This window comes from Sebastes umbrosus, chromosome 6, assembly GCF_015220745.1.
Source record: "Sebastes umbrosus isolate fSebUmb1 chromosome 6, fSebUmb1.pri, whole genome shotgun sequence".
Lineage (NCBI taxonomy): Eukaryota > Metazoa > Chordata > Actinopteri > Perciformes > Sebastidae > Sebastes > Sebastes umbrosus.
In genome coordinates, this window is record NC_051274.1 from 32,501,222 (window position 1) to 32,514,141 (window position 12,920).

General features: G+C 39.5%; 1 protein-coding gene across 1 annotated transcript; it reads right to left on the minus strand.

Moving 5' to 3' along the window:
- Positions 1-2,338: 2,338 nt before the first annotated feature.
- On the minus strand, positions 2,339-11,174 carry edn3b (endothelin 3b). Its single transcript, XM_037774149.1, has 4 exons — positions 10,749-11,174; positions 10,450-10,663; positions 3,239-3,397; positions 2,339-3,074 (listed from the first exon to the last, which is right to left on the minus strand). The coding sequence occupies exons 1-4, from the start codon at positions 10,816-10,818 to the stop codon at positions 3,020-3,022; spliced, it is 498 nt and encodes a 165-aa protein (XP_037630077.1). The 5' UTR covers positions 10,819-11,174; the 3' UTR covers positions 2,339-3,019.
- Between the last annotated feature and the right edge of the window lie 1,746 nt (positions 11,175-12,920).

Here is a 12,920-nt window from a genome sequence, read left to right on the forward strand (position 1 = left end):
TCTCTTTTCTGGTTAATTCTAGTGAAGCTCTAGCTACAGGGGAAGATGATTGTATATCAATAATTGCTGAAGGCTGCAAAGTGCCATCTTTAGAAAATGTAATTTACTGTTGGTTTGGACATCATGTTGCTGATGCTGTTGCATTAATTTATTTTGTAGCCTCGAGATGTTCTTTAATTTAACAGTAGTATCACAATATCCCCAAAACCCCCACACAAAACGTAGGAAGAGCTTATAAAATATGTTATAAATTAAGCTACCCAACAGTATATACAAGTACATCTCAAACAATCGGTCGACTAATCGAGAAAATAATCTGCAAATTAATCCTCAATGACAGGGTTTCTGCCAGAAACGTCGTTTGGCCCGGCGGCGCTGAGCAAAACTCAGAGGAGCGGCTCGTCACTAATGACAACAGCGCTGGTCCACCTTAAAAGTCAGTCCATCTTAAGCGAGTCTGAGCTAACTCTGAGTTAACTAACCCCCCTTCGGTAAACAGACTGTGGCAAGCAAGACACAGGGACTTGGCTCGGGTCTTGAGGAGTTATAGCATTTATTCACCGACAGCCTGAACTGTACACACACTGCAAGGCTACGTTCACAGCTATAACGTTACTTCTGACTTCATACTCACCGTCACACTCTCTCTCTCTCTCTCTCTCTCGACTGCACACTGACACTCGCTAACGTTAAGCACTGAGTTATTCCTAAAAGGACTTTGCTACTTGTATAACACATTTAGTTTTAAAAACAAAACATCTTAGAAATACATAAAATGCTTAGGCCCAGCGGGCCACCGGGCTTGCAATACACTGCCGGATACCCTGAATCATTAGTTCCAGTCCTATAAATAGTTAAAAATTAACTCCACCTCAACCAATTACAACAGTAAACCTCTGCTTTTACATTAATGCATGAGTTATAATAATCAAATGATATAATATATAGTATAATATAACAGTCACAGGGGCATTTTACATTGATTACTTTTAATACTTTTAACTATATTTCCCTGATTATACTTACATACTTTTACTTAACTAACATTTTTTATTCAGGACTTTTACTTGTAACAGAGTATTTTAACAATGTGGTATTAGTACTTTTATTAAGTAAAGGATCTGAATACGTCCTCCCTATACGCCACTGAGGACAATGTATGTGAGATTGTCTCAAAATGAACTACAGCGTCCATGTTTACTGTGATTAGGGAACATGTCACCCAGCGTTTTTTGGTACGGCACAGAGAAGTCAGATATATCACACTACACAGGCAATCCTTGTTCATAGAACCAATTCATTGCAGGTTTTGATCTTTTCGTGGGATTTGTTGACAATGAGAAAAGTATATCGTCAAGTTGCTCTTTTAACATACAGTATAAGTAATCCACAGCTCCATGCAACAGCTGAAGGATCTGATGCTGCCTGTGTTGTTATTGCAGTTTTTTGGGTGGTCATCATTGGATGGTTAATATAAAGTTAAAGGGACTGTTTGTAACTTCTTACACGTATAAATCACTGCGGGTCGGTGTCCCATGCGCGCTCGCGTGTGTCTACGCTGTTCAGATTCAGACTCCAACACAAACTACACGGAAGCACCAAAACCTCTTGGTTGTATCTAGTGAATCCTGTCTTTCAAAAAAGGTGTTGGCCGCGGTCAGAGGACGAGGGGGGAGACCCTAGCTTTGGTCTCCAGGGCCGGAGTCTCTGCTGTGCTCTGCTCCTCTTCCCTCTGCCTGCTTGCCTTCACTCACACACCGCGCTCGTTCTTGCTATTTCGCTCCACGCTCACGTGCATGCGCGCACACTCCACACTGCAGAAGAGTTAGTTTAGCTCTGAGAATATCTAATGAATGTTCAGTGGACGTTTGTGCAGAAATAAATGCTGCAGCTCCTCCAGACCAACAGAGGTTTCCCGTGTCTTGTGAAGTGACGGGGCTCCGCAGAGAGAAACGTTATCGTCTCCGACCAAAACTCTGGTGTCTCCCCTGTTCCCTCCGGCTGCAGTCGGGAGGCTGAGGCAGGAAAAGCCAACACTAGGATCAGCATTGGTCAGCTAACATTACTGCCAAGCAGGTGAAATATAGAGTGATATTGTGGTTTTAGCTGACGTGTGTCGCCTCACTGTTTTGAGCGATGCTCGTTCATGTCTATGAAGAGCGAGGGCGAGCAACAGGACGCTGACTTTCGTTGACTTAACGGCCACAGGTGTTGCTGTTAACAAGCAATTTCTGACTCTTACAAACAGTCCCTTTAACTACAGCTAAAGCTGTCATACAGTTTCTACAAAGTACCATTTGTGTTGATGTAAAAGCACAAAAAAAAATATAACCGACAGTTGCAAAGAGCACAAATTATATATTACTGCTGCAAGAAGTGATGAGAGCAAGATATGCATACCGTCAGTGTAACGGTGTCAATGCTTTCCAGACTGACTGTAAATAGTGTCATAAATCAAAGCTCAATAATATGCCCCGCAGCACAGGTGGCCAAAACTTTACCCCTTTTTTTTGTTGACGTGTTTTGATATTTTTGAATGGCACGATATCTCAATATCACGCCTTACTTTACGTGGCTCCTGTCGGCTATTGTCGTAGAAATGTCTTTGTTGTCCCCTTATAGGTTGATAGAAGCTTTCAATAAACGTAGTCCTCAACATTACCAGGTGTGAATACAAAGGGTTGTCTGATCAAGCTTGACAGAAGCAAAGTCACTGGTTATTATATCGGGCTGGAAGTAATCCTCACGCTGCTCTCGGGAGGGAACAAAAAAGGGGATAGCCTCCAGGGATCTGTATCGAATTTGCAGAAGATTGATTGAAACCACGCGGCTTGATGGAACTTGCTCCAAGAGTTGTGATGCCGAGGAATGTCTGCAGTGTTAAACTCCAAAGTATTTTCCTTGAATGTGTACCTGTGGAGGCAAGAGTGGCGAACTGGAGAGAGGGGAAGGGGACAAAGAGGAAGGAAGGGTCCATTCCCGTGAGGAGAAGAGCAGACAATGGAGAAGCATTAAACTGTCATCCAGGACCGGGGACTCCGTGGAGACTCCTGATTGGCTCTGTCCTCAGGGGGCTGTGAAAAGAACATTTCACATTAAGTCCGTCATCTTAAAGGGGCTAATCCAGTGATTTGTTTACTATTAGAAGCCTTAATTCATTTCACTCTTCACTTAATAATTAACTTGATGACTGAGAAGGATCCAATGAATGTCATTTTACAGAAAGAATCAGACTGACCTTGACAGGCAGAAATCACGGCACTCCGGGTCTGCGTCAAGCGCGGCACAAAAGCAACGCTGAGTCTTTGTCCCCTCGCGTTCAGCTGCTTGTCCACTGACAGCACGTCTGAGTCGCTGAGGTCCTCTGTAGCTCGACATACCGTAGGGCACGGTGCGTCTGAGAAGGTAAAACAAACGGGACATTTTTTTACTAGTAAAAATGTGAGATTCATTTAGACAGAGAAAATCAACAGATATTAAATACTGTTAGCTTTGCTCATACATGGACATATCTTCTAGTCCAAGGGGTTCTCAACCTCTTGTAACTTGAGGCCCATTTCCGATTGTTAAAAAATTTACGAGAACCACCTTTCCAAATAAATGACAAACTGGGCTATAAATATGTTTTATATGACCCACATAAATATTCAGCTTACCCTCACCCATCACTGCCTTCCATTATGAATCCAAAGTATTCAGGGTCATATGTTGTCTCCAACATCACTTTTGTGTTTAAAAAAACACTCCATTTTCTATCACTGCATCCAAGACATATATGTCTGTAAAGGGGAGACTAGTGGGTACCTGTAGAACCCATTTTCATTCACATATCTTGAGGTCAGAGGTCAAGGGACCCCTTTGAAAATGGCCATGCCAGTTTTTCGTCGCCAAAATTTTGCTTAACTTCGGAGCGATATTTAGCCTCTTATTCAACAAGCTAGCATGACATGGTTGGTGCCAATGGATTCCTCAGGTTTTCTAGTTCTCTGAGCTCGCTACAATTTCTGAATTACAGAATAGCTACCGTCTGATTTTTAAAGGTTAATCTAACCATTTGGCAGTACCTCCGCGACCCACTGGGTAGCGCTCTGAGCCCCGCCAGTGGGCACCGGCCCAGAGGTTGAGATTAGCTGTTCTAGTAGCCCTCAAGCCAGCAGTCACATACAGGCTACTCCTTTTTCACACCATAGAGTGAGAGATCTGACTAGATCACATGTTACGGCAGAAAAGCAAGTACATGATACATGCTTCACAATCTGTGGTTCACGATCACAATCTTTTCCTAAACCGAACCAAGTTGTTTCCTGTGAAGACGGAAGTTTATTTTTAAAAGACTGGAGCGGAAATTTACACGTCCATCACATGTTGCTAGACATTTATACGAAAACGTACAAAAAAATAACGAATAACTTTACATAAGATATCATACGAACCGCTGTATGAGGACACGTTGCATCTGGATACCACTGTTACGTGTCAGGTTGGCTTTGCTTATCATCTCTCCTTTTTCCACTCATCTGTTATTTACAATCTTTGAATGATTTTGGAAATACAGAAGGTGTTTTGTGGCTTTAGGAGCTACAGTATGAGCTCTTGAAGGGCCAAAGAGGAAGGAGAATCTCACAACCAATCAGAGCATCCTTGCAACATTTGTGCATAGCTGAGAGAAAGATGTGCCTATCGGGGCAAAAAGACAACCCCGATCTATCAAGTCTGTTTTCATAAGACGTTTGAAATAAATCTTCCGTCGACAGTAAATATATAAGTGGCATTCCCGGGTAGATTTGCCAGATTATATCAGACTGCCTGCTGCCTGCGTCTGATTGAATACCTGCCGCTTCCACTGCGTTCGCCCGATCCTGCAGTCTTGTCGGTTTGCAACTGTAAACTTCATTGACCTCGGGGGTAAAAGGCCTCCGTTCAACCTGAAGTGGCTGCTGTGTCTGTCTAATATATCACATTAGTGTCTGGACATGCTGACATCATTATCTAATGATAGAGGGTGGGCTTTTTTTTCTTGGGAACCTGCCTTTTACAGCAAACAAAAGCACTTTAATTGTAATTGCAGTGTAGGGGAGAGGTCACAAGAGAAGAAGGGTGCACAAACTGACTCTTGGAGGCTAAACCACAGTCTTAAGAGACAATAATGAGAAGCTTCTCTGGAGCATTTTGGATGCTTCACTATGGGAGAAATATGACACTGTCTCTTCTAATTTCCGTCTTATATCACAGTGCAGTGCTCCCCACATGTTCGATAACACACCTACTGCTTCTATATTAAAGTCAGTTTTTAAACTATGTCAATTTGTCCCAACTTGCTAAGCAGTAATAAAGTGTGCTGCCAACAACAGTCGTGGCACAAGAAGAAAGAGGACGAAAGAATGCTTTTCTTATCGTCTTGCCAAGGATTGTAATATGTGGTTAGGAGGCAGCAAAACAAATTCCTCAAAACAAGAAGGTGTTGAAAATTATATTCCAAGGTATCGCTACTAATCTGTGGTGTGCCGGGCCACTTGTTGAACACACTGTGTGGAAAGCTGCTGCTCGCTCTCATCATGCCAAGTGATAATGTAATCTTTTCATGGTTCTTCATCATCTAAAGAGCCAAAATAACTCCTGATGTGCTGCTGGCGTACCTCTGGCCAGGACGGGGCCAGGTGGTGATCAGACTGCGTTGGTGGGTCCGGGACTAATCCCCCAAATTAACCTTAATTATGTTGCCTTTCCTCAATGTTTGCACACACAACAGCAGGTGTTTACACCACAGGCCAGCGTCTCTTTACAGGAACATTTTAATTGATTTAAATTGTGCGGAATTAAATCCAAATAACACCGGACGTTTGTGTCCCGTGTGTCATTTTAAGCCTAACCGTGATGTTGTTTTTTACTAAACCTAACCAGAGTTGCAACTAACAGTTATTTTCATTGTCAATTAATCTGTCGGTTATTCTCTCGATTGTCACAAAAATGAAAAATGTCAATCTGTGTTTCCTCAAAGCCCGAAGATGACGTCCTCAATTGTCTTGTTTTGTCCACAACTCAAAGATATTCAGTTTACTGTCATAGAGGAGTAAAGAAACCAGAAAATATTCACATTTAAGAAGCTGGAATCAGATCAATTTGGACTTTTTATCTTAAAAAGTGACTCAAACCGATTAATTGATTATTAAAATAGTTGACAACTCAACGATTATTCAATTAATTGTTGCAGATCTAAACCTAAACCAGTAGTTTTGTTGCCTAAACCTAACTAAGTAGTGTTATTGCGTTTTTTTGTTTTGTTTCAATTTACAACGTTAACCATGTGTTTAAAACTGTTTAAAACTGCAACCATAATCTGGGAGAAAATACGTTTCCCTAAACACGTAATTGAGAATGCAGTTTAGTTATACGGGAACTTCATTTTGTAGTTTGTAGTAATTTTGTAATTTTGAACAAATCTAGCTCTAGTGAGCGACGACCTCACCAGACCTGTAACTATTAGGTTTGAACGACAGATTTCTCTGATCGCTGTCCACTCAGCCTTATAACCTCCACGCCACAGATCGATAGTATTTCAACCGCTCAGCTCATGACTGGGGAGTTATACAGCTACATCTGCTATCACATCTCCACAGAGCAAGCCCACAATTAAAGGCTTTACCAGCGAGTTTTGTTCATGTTTGCCACAAACTTGTGGGTGTTTTATTGACTATTTTTTTATTTGAGCTTGCATTCAGTATGTTTGGTATCATGGATTTTGGTTTTCTGGTGCTTTTGATGCACATGGGACATGCATGCCAATTAATATATGCAACCTACTTAATTATCTTTTGATCATGGTGCAAGAACCATCTTGTCAAGCTGTTACTCATGTATAATTCCCGCTGTTTGGTTCAATTTTGCAAGGGACACAAAAAAAAGTACAGATTTCAGTCTTATTCTTATCTTTATTTGAATTCAATAATTTTTAACCTGAACTCAAAACACAGCAGCACGGACATTAACCATCCACTAAAATGGTAATTTGATTATATATGGACATGATAACTCTACACATTGTGGCTCACGTGTTTGGGCTACTGAGAGGATGAGAAGGTGAAAAAGTTGTGATACCTTGCAGAGCGTGTTAGTTTCTGTTGGGCTTGCCATCACTTGAACCATGACCACATCTGACGTCCCATAAGCGTTTACCGGGTGTGACTTGCTACATTGCATTGACTTCACAAAGCAACCACATGTCAATCTGCGTTCTTAAATAGTCTTAATTAGCATGTCACTCTTAAACCCCACTGACAAAAAAGATATTGTGCAAGACCGGAGATGCTCGCACACAAGGTTGTAGGTTTGCATAAGGACAGCAGGGACATGTCCCTTCCAATAATTTGTAAGAACAGAATTGTCCCTACCAATACTTTGTAAGAACAGAATTGTCCCTACCAATACTTTGGGGGGACAGATTTGTGCCTACCAATATTTTGAGGGGACAGAATTGTCCCTTCCGATATTTTGGGAGAACAGAATTGTCCATACCAATTATGGAAGGACACAATTGTCCCTACCAATACTTTAGGAGGGCAGAATTGTCCCTACCAATATTTTGGGAGGACAGAATTGTCCCTACCAATTATAGAAGGACAGAATAGTCCCTACCAATACTTTGGGAGGACAGAATTGTCCCTTCCAATATTGTGTATAGGACAGAATTGTCCCCAACAATATGTTGGGAGGACAGAATTGTCCCTACCAATTATGGAAGGACAGTTTTGCATCTACCAATATTTTGGGAGGACAGAATCAATATTTTGGGAGAACAGAAATGTCCCTACCAATATTTTGGGAGGACAGAATTGTCCCCACCAATATTTTGGGAGGGCATACATATGTTTATAAACAAATGCCTCTGTAAAAACCTTCAGAATATAGATAGGAATGAATGGGAGGTTTGGTTTATGTACAGTGAGTACTGAAGTGGAGATTTCTGGCTCAGAGTCTGATAAAAAACTTTAAAGGTATTAGGGGTGTAAGAAAATATCGAAAATATCGCAATATTATTTTTTGTGATACTGTATTGACTCTCAAAAACACTATTGATTTTTAATTAATATCTTAAATCCTAAGATTAACTTAGTCAATACTTTATTTCGTTTGCAAAGAGATGCCCTCTTTCAGTGTATTTGCCCTCTCAAATCAAAATCAGAATCAGTTTTTATTCGGCAAGTAAAGTAAATACATACGAGGAATTACACTCTATTTATATGTTTCTCCCTAAATGTAATTACACAGAAATAGAAATAACAGCTAGGGGACAGGGACAACAAAGCTGGACAAATAAGGTGAGGAATAGAGAGGACTGTAAAGTACGCAGTAGTGGAAAAAAAATAGGTGTATATATAAATATTTAATAAATATAAATATATATATAAAGCACCAATGACCAACAATAAAATAAGAATAAAATAAAAACATCTATGTGCAAGTCAAGTGTTTCTTTAAGTGTAAACAATAGAGGGGAAAGATAAAAACTGAATGGAAATACATGGACTGGATTATGTATACTATGCACATCTATGTAGTGACAGATGATATGTACATATTAAAAAAAAAGTTAGTGCTTTAAAGATTGTAAGAATTACTATATAGTTATGACAGCAGCAGTGGACATGATGTTGGATGTTGAAGGGACTGTGATAAATGCAAATGCAGGGTCATGATTATGATTATGATTGCAAAAAACGTAACGTTTTTTACGGAGATTTTTTGCATAAGGTGGTGTGTTCTTTATACTATGACAGTTTTCCTAAATTAATAATATATCAATATATCTCCTTGCTTACAGTATATATCGCAATATACTGAATCGTGACCCCTATATCATGATACTTATTGTATCGCCAGATTATTGCCGACACACCGCCCTAAAAGATATGTATTTTAAAATTTTCATACATTTTGCAAGATACTACAGGTGAAAATGTAAAAAAAAAACAACTAATAAACATCACCATGAAACTTCTCCAGTTGATTACTCACATTAAGACAATTATTTTTAAGTTTTCTGAAATTGTGTGTTTAAATAGGTAAATGAGGCATTATATAATGCTGACTTTTGGGGAATTTAGGAGAAATCTACAGACACAAATAGACAAAACGTAGTAAAATAAACACCTAAATGTGTATTTTGGAAGTTTACTTTCCACTATAGTCTTAAAGAAGACGTGTTATGGAAGCAAAGTAGCTCAAAATCTCTAAATTGATCAGTGCATGAAAAAGTTTTTGCCTCGTGTGTCTCGCCTTAAATTACGACTTTATTCTTGTAATATATTACAACCTTTTTTTCCCCAAAATATTACGACTTTTTATTCTCGAAATCTCAGCGAACAGCGGCGCGATTGCGAAAAATAGAGATCGGCTTTTGACGTCATCCGAAATCCACGTGTACGCATATAAATCATCCACCCAACACGCACACACCAATGAATTATTTTCTCCAATTTAGCACCCGCATAGACATTTTCACGCCCCGCCTCGACTCGACCGATCCCTGCAGGCTACGTTATGCAAGACATTAATTTATCGTTGAATAAGTGCCACGTTTAAAGAGGTTACTTCCCCACTAAACAAAAGAGGACAGACCAGTAAATCAAATGAGAAAAGTTTATCTTGCAGCATTATATTTATTTTGCATCGTCACCTGGTGTCTGATTTTGTTTGCCTTTACATAATTTATTTCCACCATAAATTGATGCATGCAAATTCACCAGAATGCATGAAATTAAGTGTTTAACGCTCAAAATGTCCTGCGGAGGGGGGTTGAGGACCCACAGACCTCTGCTGATGTGGCCCCACCAATGTTGAAATGAAGCCTACGCCCTTGTTTGCACATTCGTCCAGGTGGATTATTGGAAAAACTATAGATATTTTTTTAGTATTAAACAAAGCTTGTCTTACTCGGGAGTGTTGATCCAGATGATATGTACATATTAAAAAAAAAATTGTGCATTAAAGACTAAGAATTATAATTATAACAGAAGCAGTGGATATGATGTTGGATGTTGAAGGGACTCGGATAAATACAAATGCAGTGTCATGATTATGATTACATAAAAAATGTAACTTTCTTAACTCGGGTTTTTTGCATAAGGTGGTGTGTCCTTTATACTTTGACAGTTTTCCTAAATTAAAAAAAATCCCAATATATCTCCTTGCTTACAGTATATATCACAATATATTGAATCGTGACCCCTGTATCATGATACTTATGGTATCGCCAGATTATTGCCAATACACAGCCCTAAAAGATATGTATTTTAAAATGTCATACATTTTGCAAGATGAAGATTTTGCTTCAGGTGAAAAGGGTAAAAAAAAAAAATAATAATACTAATTGCACTTGGCCTTGTTTGCACAATAAAAGCACGTCCAGGTGGATTATAGATATTTTTTAGTATTAAACAAAGCTTATCTTACTCTGGAGTGTTGATCCAGATGATATCCAAGTGGCAGTAGTAGACGCACTCTTTATCCTTGTAAGAAAAGCAGGTACAGCGCTTAGGTCTGGACTTTGCCTCCGTTGCCTCAGACAGCTGGAACCCTGCAGCTCTCCGGGAGACAAGTGGGAGACCCCCGGGGTTCATCCCAGGGGTCACCTCGGACTGTACCGGGGCGTCGGACGTCAAGACCCCTTGTATAGTGCAAGAAACATAATAGAAATAAGTAATAATAATCAAGTAAAGTAAAAAGTTGTTGCACCTTTGCCGACACCTTACCTTGTAAGAGAATCAATGCAAACATGTTGCAAAGCATGATTTTCTCTTGGATGGATAGTATCCTTGTCATGTCAGATATTCCCAGAATGAATCATAGCAAGATGAGGATGCAGCCGCACTTTTATCAAATTAATCTCCCACCAGCATCGAGTGAAAATCCATTAACTTCACTTCAGTAGAAGTCCATGTGTGGCTCATCTCACACAGATGTTCAGAGAAACGGATCCTCAGGATGCTCGACGCACGGTTCCTCTCATGTCCACACAGCTCCCTGTCATAAATCAGACCTGGAACATGCACTTTGCTTTATTAGGAGTGAGAGGAAACTGGTTTTCCCTTTAAAAACAAATAGCTCTGCAGTCACACACAGCACAAGAGAGCAACGATGCTCCTCTAAAGTCACCTCGCCGTCTAAAAGCCCCAAATCAAAGGTGAAGGGCTTTGGAGAGGTTTTGGGTAACACCCACTCTCTCTGTGTGTGTGTGTGTGTGTGTGTGTGTGTATGTGTGTGTGTGTGTGTGAGCTGGTGCACTGAGATGAACTACTCCACTTGAGTTCCTGCTCATGCTTAACATGTCAAATATAATACTTGTCCTGTCTTGAAAAGATAATAAAAAGAGATCATTCAGCAACACTTTAACAGCATGTGACATTAATTACATTGTCTCAAGTACTACACATTTATATATGATGATGATGAGGGTATTTCCCTTTTTGTTGTTGTTGTAATTTACTTATAAAATAGAAACTTAAAAGCAGAGACACAACCCTCACAATATAATCCATCTGGACAATCCAAAATAATAATTATAATAATAACCTATAATAATAATAAAAAAAAAATATTATTTATTATTATTATTATTATTATTATTATTATTATTATAGAAAATAATCTCTGTGACAAACAAACATTTATGATACTTAGACGTTTTGTTCAGCAAGATAATCTCCACAAATTAACAACATTTTTATGATTTTTGAAGTGTAAATGCAATCGCCAGAAGTAAAAAGCTAACGTTAGGCTATAAACGAACTACACCATGGTCCCATGAGCGTTAGTATACAACGCGGACGAGTCGGCGTGATGACGTTGATGAAAGTTCTAAAATGCTAACTCATAGAGTGCTGCAGGGATGACGTATTTTTTTCGGCCAACCAGGAAGTTAGCATGGCCCTGGTTCCCTCAACAAAAAGCCAATGGGATTGTTCCATTGGGTTTTGGATTATTGCAGAAAAAAAGCTCTGTGGCAAACAAACGTTTATGATACTTACACGTTTTGTTCAGCAAGGTAATCTCCACAAATGAACACCACTTATATGATTTTTAAAGTGCGAATGCAATCGCTACAATTAAAAAGCTAATTTAGGCTATAAACGAACTACACCACGGTCGCATGAACACGAGTATACAATGCAGACAAGTTGGCGTGATGACGATTAGTAGTCTCATCTAGCCACTTGTTAACAACCACCTTTTTTAAGACACATAAAGGCTTCAAAATTCACGAGTGGGATATTTATTGATGTATTTAATAAAGTAGAAAAAGGTTGTGTGTTAACTACAGCCCTTATTTCAGGCATCTAACTAAAAACCCATTGACTTTCAGTCGAGGGAACCAGATTTGCTCAAATTCGAACTCATTTCTGTGTTTTAGGACTCATTCCTGTAGCTCTCTATTGATAACAGTCAGCCACTAGATGTCGCATTCTCCACCCGTTTCATTGCATTTACTTCACAACAAGTCGTTGCCAGACACTTACCGTCAATCTCAGCCATTAATCCGTTTCTTCCCACACAAACTGACGACCCAGAGATACCACGTGATACTAACGTTGTTTTATTATTGGCTCATAAGCTTTCACAGAAGTGGGAACCAAACGTCAAACATTCATTTTGGACCCGCCAACATTTTTAAAATGATTAATTCGCAATCATAATATTTTTTTGTTTTCAGGAAAAGCCATAGTTTTATTCTAAAAGCTCTGTGGATGTATTATTTTATGAAAATGTTAGCACTAAGACCTTTAACATGCCCCGACAGTGGAGAGTAAAGGGTCAGTGCTGCAGTGCTGCTATGACGCAGAATATATTTGAGAACATGAATGCTCACATCAGTTCTGAGGATCAGCCTAGAAGACCATTATATTATTACTGTTGGGCAGGAGACT

Excerpts from the sequence above, each read along its gene's own strand:
- edn3b (XM_037774149.1), bottom strand. The coding sequence starts at position 10,818 with ATGACAAGGATACTATCCATCCAAGAGAAAATCATGCTTTGCAACATG. Across the intron at positions 10,664-10,748 it reads TGCATTGATTCTCTTACAAG|GGGTCTTGACGTCCGACGCC; the intron begins GTAAGGTGTCGG and ends GCACTATACAAG. Across the intron at positions 3,398-10,449 it reads ATCTGGATCAACACTCCAGA|ACGCACCGTGCCCTACGGTA; the intron begins GTAAGATAAGCT and ends TTACCTTCTCAG.